We start from the raw sequence: 10,416 nt of genomic DNA, 5'->3' as shown, positions 1-10,416 counted from the left end.
TTTTGCCCACAGATCAAGCTTATTTCTTCTTTCTTGAAGTGGAACCTCTTCTCACATCTCAAGAAGAAATCTTCAACCTTTCCTAACTTGTCATTTTTGACCTGCCTACTGCTGCCAGAATCAGACCGAATTTGCTACTAGCCAGGTTCTCATATAAATTGCTCTACTGCCTTTTAAGCCATGTGCTCAAATGAAAAAGAAATAATTCTGGACATCTCAGAACTGCCCAGAGGTGTCATAGTTTTGCAAATGCTTCCCTGGGAAATTGGAAGTTCAGCTTTGTGAATCTAACATTTCTGTTCCAAAAACTAAGTTCAGGGTATAGCCACTGACTGCAGCGCCAGGGTTTTTGTTTGTTTTGTTTTCAGAAAGGGAAGTTTGATGAGACCTTTAGTTTCTTAAAGCAGGAACAAAAATGACTCCTTTTTCAAACTGAAACATGAAAGTATTTCAGTACAGGTGTATTGATACTAAACCCTAGCAAAGACCAAGAGTCTGTATTTTAATAATTTAGAAGAAAGCAAGATAGTACAGAAACCATGGAGTCAGCAAAATGTTAACAAGTTAATATATTTTTTAAGCAAATATAGCAGTGTACATATAAAACATTTAATACAAAGTGAAAAACCATTAGATGCACCTACTAATGCTGATTTTTTTGGTTATTTTCACCTATTTCACCATATCTCAAAACTATACTCTTCATTTCAGTTACATTAGGCAAGAAGTGAAACTGACCTACAGCAAGGGAAAGCACTAGCTATTTTGTAACTGGGAATGACAGCACCACTGCAACGGGTACTCACCCGAAGGTCATCTGAACTAACTTGGTTGTGTGTATTTGATTCACTCACTAAGTTATACTACCTGTAACTGGATATGAAGTCGTTTCTGGTTTTCACTACTACAGCTCAGTAAGTGCATCTTTCTGTACAAATAACATTAAAGTGACAACATTGAAAACTGGCAACAGATGAACATATTGGCATAAAATATACATATATAATACACAATTATAGGCCATGTTGGCCAGTATAATCTATTCAGGAGCAAAGCTTTAATTGCAAAGACTGGAAAACTGAACAGAAGCTTTTACAGAGCAAAGCACAAGCTTTGGTTTATGTTTAAACAGTTGAGCATCAAACTCTCCATCTTTAGTACAAATTTATATTGAAAAATGGCTCCTTCCATTGCTGTATGCAAGAGCAATCATTTCTTGCTATAAATAATTCATTTCACCCAGGGAACTGAAGCTCAGTGTCTTACCAAATGCACCTTCTATAGCTCCATCCACATTGGGAATGCATTTAAATAGACCTTTATGAAAATGTACTGAATTAAAAAAATTCAACTTCATTTTTCCTTCACAGTTTCCTCCCCCACTTTTAAAATGTTGTGTTGTGTGTATATATATTTCCAGTATGGCACAAAAGTGGGATCCTCAATGGGGGGGGAGGGAAAAAAATGTATATTGACAAGATCAGTAAACTGTACTAATGTTCCAAGAAGTATCTGCTGCCCTATACAAAATGAGCTTCCCTGTGTTCTAATTCTTGCATACGTTTTGGTCTTAGTCTCTTATAGGCGGGCTTCAGATCTATGGGATGAAGGTCCTCTGAGCTCATTTTTTGTTGATTTGAATGCTGTCCAGGAGCACCTGATACAAGTGCAGAGTTCCTGATCAGTTTCACAGTGTTATCTTGGGCAAGAACAGAGCTAGCACTGGCTGCCGCACAAGCATTAGGAACAGAACCCTCCTCATTTTGCTTAGCTTTGTTATTAGAAGGTGGTTTATAAAAAGTTCCTGGTGGTGGCTGCAAAGTTCTTGGTGGTCTGAAAGCAGCAAGAGGATTAGAATCTGGACCATTCCCTTCTGTTGTCATCCTCACAGATCTGACAGGTACAGTGTATGGCTTATTGGGAAGTATGGCATTCACTGAATTGTTACCAACACTGTAGGATGAAGATAAGGCAGATGCACTCCCACTCTCATGTGCTCGGTTCTCCTGGGGTACATTGGTCATAATCATTGCTGTTCTTGGAGTCATATCATACTGTTTATACTGCTTGTCCCAAGTTTTCCTCAGAGTCTGTGTGTCGTAACAAGAAAGTCTGCAACAGGCATTAACAGCAGGAAGTGCCTTAGGCTCTGAAACCTCTTCAATGGTAGGACTCCTGCCAAGCTTTTCTGGACTTAAAATTGCTACATTTCCTGAGTTTCTCTCATTCAAAACACACGGAGGAAGCATTCGATCTACAGGTAAACTCACAGGCCGAATAACTGGTTTTGTCCTTGGAGATCGTAACAGGACTTTGGTTATATGGCGACTAGGTTTTATAGGTAGCAAATTACTGACTTTACAACCATCTTCAGCTAGAGAGAGAGACAGTTCATTGTCTTTGTCTGAAACTGGAGTCACAGTATTGCCTAGAGGGAACACAAATGAGTTTTACTTTGTCATTTTCACTAGATAACACTTCACAGATTCAGTGCAACTTTGACCATTTGGACTTATTAATATACCCAACTGCATATGACAGCTGAAGAAAAGGAAATAAGTTTATTTCGAATTTTGTGACCTCAAAATTGAGGCAACAAGTCACTATAGAACCCGTTAGTGCCGTTAAGGAGTTAGACTGCAATTCCACAAGTGTTTTTTAAACCAATCCCACCACACTGTTACCAAGCCCCACACCACCAAAACAACAGTTGAAATAGCATTTCCTAGAAGTTGTATGTTTCCCCTTCTCCAGTCCATTGGACTCAAAGAACAAGAATTTGATGGAATCAAGTATGAAGTGTCATGGAAACTATACATGCATTTTAAAAAGAGACTGAGGTGGTTGTGCAGTTCCAAGTACTCACCAACGTGCGCCCCGCCCGCCCCTGAAAGCAACAAGCCCTAAAAATACACTTTTTAATCTAGATGTATACTTTAGGGCCTATTCAGAAGAATAAGGGATTTTGCCTCACCATGCTGGATAACACTAACTAATCCTGCTGGACCACTGTTTCATTGCATTATTTATTAACTAAGCCTATTTCTTTTGAAGGCACCAAATACAAATCCAGTACAGATAAAACAAATACTGGACTACTGCATCTGATCTAAGTCATGAACACAGTCCTGGTAAAGTTTGTCTTTTTCATAATGTAAGCCACAAAAGGATGCTGCAGGGGAAAAAATTGCACAGCAAAGAGTTGCAAAGTTATTGGCAAGAGTGAGCTTTGAGCATCCCACACTTCTCTACTCATTTTTGGGATAGTCTTCCTAGACGGGGCCATACAAGCTTGGATAATACACACATGGAATCTGGAGAGGGGTGATGGACTGCTCCAGGCCTGGGCTTTAATCGGCCAAATTTGTGGTGGGGCACATAGTTTTGCCTGACTCTTCTCCCAGAAAGTAGGCCTGCAGACCACCTAACCTAGATTTAGGCAGATGTTGAAAGAGGCATCGCCCAAGAAGACATTTAGCTTCTCTAGACAACTAAGTATATTTTCTGCTGGAGTGCCATCCTCTCCTCCATTGCTCCCAAATTTTAATTTAGTTATTTGCTACTATAAAAAGAGCTGTGTGTTGCCAGGCAAATAGTTGTTGTTATACCTATGTACAAATGTATTATTGTTTTTCGCACAAAAACTATTTAGCACAAGGCAGACCTGCAAAAAATGTTCTTTGGAAAATGGTTATGTAATTAAAGCAGCTAACCTGGCTCTTTTGGAGTAAGAATATTAATATCCAGAACTGTGGTAGCTGAGGGTTCTGATGGAGAATTCCTCTTGCCAAAGTCCTCCTGTTTAGTTCCAGTGAGTGGCAGAGAGATACGTTCTAGGGAAGAATAGAAAAGCAGCTGTCAAACGCATCTTTGCTGCTGGGCCCCATCCCCTTTGCTAAAATCACCTATATAAATACAACAATCCAAAGACTGCGCAACAGCCTATTAAAATATAGCCTAACATACTAAAGAGTTGTTGCCTTTTTTTTTTTTTTTAATTTTTTTTATTTAAACACACACACCAGGTATATGGCTCCATGAATACAGGCTTCTTCAGGGTCACCTGAAGCATTTAGTCCTTCCTTCCTCTAACAAACACGAAGGGTACATCAGAACAGTGAATGTTAAGTAGCTTTGGGAGTTTAGCAGACTTTTCCCTTGTTTGCACTTAATTCATCTTCACAGAGTAAAAAGATGTATTTCATCCTAATGTATTTATGATTGGTATTTGGTCACATGGCAATATACTGCCCCAAGATTCATGAAGAGCCACTAACCAGTCATGGATGCATCTGATCTCTCTCTTGTGTTCTTGCTGTCATCTAGTTGCTCAAACGATGAAGCAGTTTCTGAAGCTTTACTCTCACTTGGAATTAGCAGGATGCCCTGTCAATAGAAATCAGATCAGAAGTGAATGAAAATTTAAGAAAAATATATCCCAGACTAAAATGTTAAAAGATTTCAGAGTGATGTATGCCACATTCAAAAATGCAGCTCAATTCCACACCCTTCAACATGATACCGATTCTAGTTTCACAACAGTTACTCACTTCCTTTACAGCAATAAATGACTTCCTTTGCTGCTGGGGCTCGCTCTCTCCTGTTGATGAAGCAATTTTAAATGGAGCAGCATTTTCTTCAGACTGAATTGCAGTTGAGAGTGGCTGCAGCGAAACATCAAAGATCTTTTCATAGTAAGTTATGAGCAGCTCTACCACCCGAGCTTGATATGGATAGTCCACAAGTGAAGAGAGCGAAACCGCGGCATCTGTCTGTCGTGGCCTGATTAGAGTTGGGCCAAATATTATGCCAAGATTGCTAGCTGACATTTTATTTTCATCAGATTGTTCAGTCACTCTGTAGAAAAGAAAATGTGTCAGGTTATACAGGGGTTTTTACTTCTTTGGAAAGAATACTACAGATATTCTATTTTTCAACAACTATGCTGAAGAGAACTACAAAGCCCACACATGGGCTGGGTGCTCTTACCTACACCAGGAAGGCAGTATTCAGCATGGAAGTACATTTCCAATTCAGCTTATGAAAAGTACATTAGAAGTGACTTGTGCCAGATACCATTAATCAGGATGTGGGAGATGACATCCAACACATATTATTATATTTTTTATAAGATTTGTTTTAGTTTTGCAGTTCACCTTTAAGATGTCAATCAGTGTCATTCTGGTCACACCGTACTGTACACTCCTATTGATGAATAATACATTAAACTTAACCATGGACTTAAGTGTATATGTAACTTCTTAAAAATGTTTTCAAGGCCAAACTTTTCAGCAGTGGGTGCCTAAATAAGTTTGACCTGATTCCCAAGGGCACTGAGTACCCTTGGCTCCTATTTATTTCAGTGATATTTGTGGGTGCTCAGCAGCGCTGATAAATCAGTCGATAAGCAAGTCTGACTTTCTCTTGGTTATCATGAAGCTGTGGCCAGAGAGCTCTACGGACAACTGTCATCTAACAGCATGCACCAGTTTAACAACCAGCCCTACCATGTAACCTAAGTTTATATCAGCCTTACCATAGGAGCCTTGACCTGATGCTGAGGATGGGAAAGCAAAGTTGGAAAACGGTTGTTAAAATGTACAAGGTAGTTCTGCAAAGTTTTGGGTTGTTGGTTTTTTTTAAATATGCATTTAAAAAAAATAATAGATCTTGATTCACCCACTGTATCCAATCCATGTTCCCATGTAGTGAAGTGGTAGCTTCAGGGAGTCAGTTGTGGCTCCATGATTCAGAGCCACCTGACCCCTGTGCTCATAGAGAATTGGTGTAGTGGAGCTCTGCTCCACCATGCCCCTTCCTCAGAATGCATTATATGCTGGGGTGAGAAAAGACAATGGAGTAACCTCTAACTGCTATGTACAGGCAAAGAGTTTCCCTGCACAGGGAGAATTCTCCCCTGACTATCTCCAGCTGCTCTAAGGCTTACAGGATGCAAAGTGGCTCCTAGTCATTTAAAATTATATAAATTTTGCAACTCTGCAGCATCACTTGATGTTAACCTGACCCTCCTTTCCTCTCCCCCACACTCCACCTCCATGCTCTAGTTGGATTCTGTGGTAGCTAGGACCTTGCAGAACAGCGTAGAATGACAGAACAGGAGGTGGTTGGTCATAGCTCCAGGGAACCAAAAAATGAAGATGCGTAGGTTTAGTGTGCCCGATATGTTGAATGCCCAAACAGCAATATTGTTAAAGAAGCAGCTTTCAGCATATCAGGTTAGGAAAAGAAAAAACCCATTGTCTGACAACAGGGATGGGACAACCAAATGCCTGTCTCAATAAACAAAATATAAATTTATGTCTTGCCTGCTGGTCAAGACACCAACCTGCCTCTGAAGCGCCCGAATGTAATGATTGACTGGCCCGTCCAAATGCAGACCTGCCTCTTTCCAGAGAAACACTAGCAATTCAGAAGAAATTGAAGATTTATCTTTTTTGCTGGCCACTTTGCCAAAATTTCTTCTCTGGCAACAGCAAACGGCTACATACATAAACCCTCTGTTTGAGGTGCAGCATGGGGTACAATTGCTATTTCTGAGGGAAAAAAATCAGGAGGCTGGTTCTCATTTTCAGGCAATACATCCAGAAAGTCTACATTCAGGTCAGAGCAGTGGTTTATCCTTAAGGAACACAAACTAATTTTGACAATGAATGGAGCTACATGCACAAATGAAACCCTGTAATATTTACGACAGACATCCAAAACTGTGGGCATATTACCTTAATTTTTTTTTTCCTTAGGCTGCTGTATATTACACTGCTTATTTTTCAAAACAACATTTGCAGGTTACCTTTAAGGTCTGTCTCTCACCTATGAAGATGTCCTACAAGGTATTGAAGAGTGTTATAGTTTGGTATTGGCAGTTGTTTGAGGAGATCTTTCATTTTGATGATTATTCTGTTCAGTTCAATACAAACTGATTGTCTTTTCTTTGATCTGGGGCTAGTCTGTTTCATGTCCAGTTCCTCATTGACATTCTGACTCTCTTTCGCAAGTCCAATGAATTCGTTGTAAAGCCGAAACAAAATCAAAGGTTCTGGGAGCTAAGGGAATAAGAATATGTTAGAAATATATTCATGTCTACATTTTACCTTGTCTATTTCCTTCCTGTCTACTACCAACTGCTGTCTAGTCTAGAGCCTTTCCTTTCCTGGAAGGGATTTTTAATCATTGCTCTTAGAATTCACACCACAAATTAGCAAAGAGAGACCTGGATTAAAAAACAAACATTCCTCTCAAAATACCATGGCATTGTGCTAGTAAATAACAGCCGCAAATAATGAATGTTCATGGTAAAGAGGCACATATTACATCAACAGTGACTGTTACAGAGTAGCATATTATTGTAATATTGCACATGCGTGCAGACACACACAATGTGTGTATATAAACACTGACATAGCATGAGCATGACAGAATCAAAGGCACTGAAGTAGTATATGTTTTATATTATCCCAAATATTGCTGCTAAATTTGGTCCATAATTGTTACAAAAACAATTTTAACATAGCTTTCTAACATTTCTATTGTTTTTGTTCTTTTTAAAATTCCAGTGAAAAATGTTCTCCAATTAAATATTCCCTTGCTGTGCATTGCAGTAGTTCATGAGAATCTGGAGAGTCTCAAAAGGACAGCAGCATAAAAAAAGATTAAGTGACTTGGACTATTTTCATTGCCCATGCTCAGATAACACAAAATAGCAAAATTAAACAGATCTTTTAAAAATTAGTTTTAATCATCAGTGTTAATAATAGGATTTAACTCAGGGTCTCTAAACAATGTTATAGCACTTTCTTTGAACTCTCACTAACATGGGGGGTACTGGAAGTCTCAAGTACCATCAGTACCTTTAAGAATGTACTGCTCTTACTTCTGCTACCTATCCTCATTTAAAATTTGGACAGGCTTCCTCTCACAATTTTATCATTGCATCTAAAAACTAACACTGATACCCCAGCCATCTCCTGAATAAACACTAACTGTGAGGTGGTTCATTGGTAGGATACACCATTTGTCAAGGACCAAGCTGAGAAGGCAAACTAGTTTTACCTGTGACCCCAAACACATTTGAAGCAGTCTCCAGATATGAAAGGCTGGAACATTAACCCGTTATTTCAACTGGCCTCACAAAATATAGTACTTCTGGGGGATTACTGTACTTCTTGGGTGGCTAAAGTCACTCTGCCTCACAATACACCTCAGGCATGTAATAATCCTCCAGAAATCCATAGCCAGTCAGATTTTACAGCCTAATTGTACTGAAATTAACTTTAACGCCACAAAGAATGCACTTCAAGGTAAAAATGTTTTCCTAGAGCTTGAAAGTGTCTTAATTACAGGTTTCCAGCACTTTTGTGTGTGTGTGTTCAGCACATAAGAATCATTCTTAACAGACAGGCCTAACTAGAACTGCACTGAAAGGATTAGACACATGGGAAGTAATAAGACAGCAGGTAGTCATGTTACTTATTTTCAGATTTTCTTTTGAAGTGATTGTAATTAAAATTCAGTCTTCCTATAGTGCCACAAGAAATCCTAATTTTAATGCACAGAGATTTTGACTATCTGTTAAAGTAGCAGTAAAAGGCTAAGGTGGCATTTTCAAAAGCATCTGAGAAACTCAATGAGCACAAATCCCATTGGAAGCCATTGGGACTTGTGTTCCTAAGTCACTTAGGCACTTTAAGCTTTAAGATGGAATTCTTCCCCAACGGAAGTGGTCTAATCATGCTGTATTGACCATTTTATGGAACATGACTCGTTTATAGGCGTTTAATCCAAATTTTTTGGTCAGACCTTTAATAAATGTGGCTGACACTTAAAGGGCTGGATTGTGCTTTCACATGAACTTTCATGAATGTCAAAAAGATGTATCATGCCACCAAATTAATTTTAAAACTGAACCTCACTAGAAATTGGCTACAGGGGAAAAAACAAAAACAAAAAAAACCTTCCACAAATGGCATCGTACTTATGTATACTGCCTTGAGTGGAAAAGCACAATATAGTATCAATTCTAATGATAGTTTCATTATTGCCATTGCCTAGCACCATGAAATCCAATTTGCAAACTGAAAATACAGGATATTCTATTCAACAATTTTCTTCAACAATTACAGGGCTACTGAAAAGTATTTTTCTCCACTCTCACGGAAGAAGAAGTTTGCTATAACAATAGCTTTGCTTTGCCGTCTGGACTCTAGAGTGGTCAGAGTACAGACCTGACGAAGGTATAATTTAAGGACGTTACTGATGTCATGTGCATAGAGCTCTGACAGTTCCACCAAGTCCTTTCCATTTTCAAAAGCTTGACAAAGCTTTTCAACTCTTGATTTGGCTCCATTCACACGATAGATACCCTGAAATGGAGGGAAAAAAAAAAATCAATCAAAAAACAAAACAAAGAAAATTTTTTTTTTGCTCGAACCACAACTGTGAAACACAGATTTGAATGTGACAGTACAGTATTATCAGTTTAAACTATTTTTAGACTGGATTGTTAGTATTTATTCTTTATAATGTTGAGTTAAGCTGTACCTTTACATTCAGGGCTCTGCTTTCAATTTCAGAGGTACATTTTTTGATGATGAAAGGGATGCCATCAGGGACACTTTTAGCAGCTTGAGCAAATTCCACCCCAAACAAATGAAGTCTTCCATGCAGTTTTTTGTGCCCACACTGAATAGCTAAAGTCTCTAAACATTTCTTGTGGCAAGCGAGTGAGCACTACAAGAAATAAGGTACATAAGAAAAATAACGTCACATACCTCAACGTAATTGGACAGCACTAATGTTTCATATTTAGAGTTTGTTTATATTATCCCATATGGTGTCTAGAGAGCAAATTTACAATTCTGTAGTGCCTTGCTCTTTGGCTGCATGTTAATGCTAAAAAGGTCACAACATTGTCTGAGAATTTGTAGATTACTGCTACCAACAGAATATGAGTGTTAAACTTCTAATAAAGTTTAACACTCGTACATCTTCACATGAATGCCAACAATCAGCAGCTGTACAATATACTGCAGTGTTTCCAACCTCTTACCTCCTCGCATTCTGCTCCATGGAATACCACTAGGCTGTCACATTCTCTGCATTTAGATGGAGCCCTCAACTTTCGCAGCTTGTGTGTTTGAGCTGCCTTGGACAGAAGAGTGTTTCTAAAAGGTCCCGGTGAATTGGCAATTTCAGACGTTAAATCATTTACACCTTGAAACAAAATTTTGCTGTTACGATAATTTCCAAAATATCTGGTCAAACATACATGATGAGGATACAGAATAAGTTACATTACTCCATAACCAGTAATCACCTTTTAGGAAATAACTATGACACCAAACCTGTGAAAGCAATACTATATTAATTTCCATGTATAATGCAGGTTATATAATAGTT

The 10,416-nt window shown here is 38.6% G+C and overlaps 1 protein-coding gene across 3 annotated transcripts in view; it reads right to left on the bottom strand.

The window, feature by feature from the left end:
• Positions 1 to 553: 553 nt before the first annotated feature.
• Positions 554 to 10,416, bottom strand: part of ARHGAP29 (Rho GTPase activating protein 29) — an 86,312-nt gene continuing 76,449 nt past the window's right edge. For all 3 annotated transcript variants that reach the window (XM_034778631.1, XM_034778633.1, XM_034778632.1), the window contains 8 exons: positions 10,067 to 10,230; positions 9,559 to 9,747; positions 9,243 to 9,380; positions 6,832 to 7,064; positions 4,551 to 4,857; positions 4,278 to 4,386; positions 3,714 to 3,833; positions 554 to 2,428 (listed from right to left, as the gene is read on the bottom strand). In XM_034778631.1, the coding sequence (XP_034634522.1) occupies positions 1,521 to 2,428; positions 3,714 to 3,833; positions 4,278 to 4,386; positions 4,551 to 4,857; positions 6,832 to 7,064; positions 9,243 to 9,380; positions 9,559 to 9,747; positions 10,067 to 10,230 (2,168 nt within the window). In that variant the 3' untranslated portion in view covers positions 554 to 1,520. The remainder of the gene's footprint in view (positions 2,429 to 3,713; positions 3,834 to 4,277; positions 4,387 to 4,550; positions 4,858 to 6,831; positions 7,065 to 9,242; positions 9,381 to 9,558; positions 9,748 to 10,066; positions 10,231 to 10,416) is intronic.

This window comes from Trachemys scripta, chromosome 8, assembly GCF_013100865.1.
Source record: "Trachemys scripta elegans isolate TJP31775 chromosome 8, CAS_Tse_1.0, whole genome shotgun sequence".
Taxonomy (NCBI): domain Eukaryota; kingdom Metazoa; phylum Chordata; order Testudines; family Emydidae; genus Trachemys; species Trachemys scripta.
Note: the sequence above shows the minus strand (reverse complement) of the source record. Positions and strands in the feature narration are given on the sequence as shown.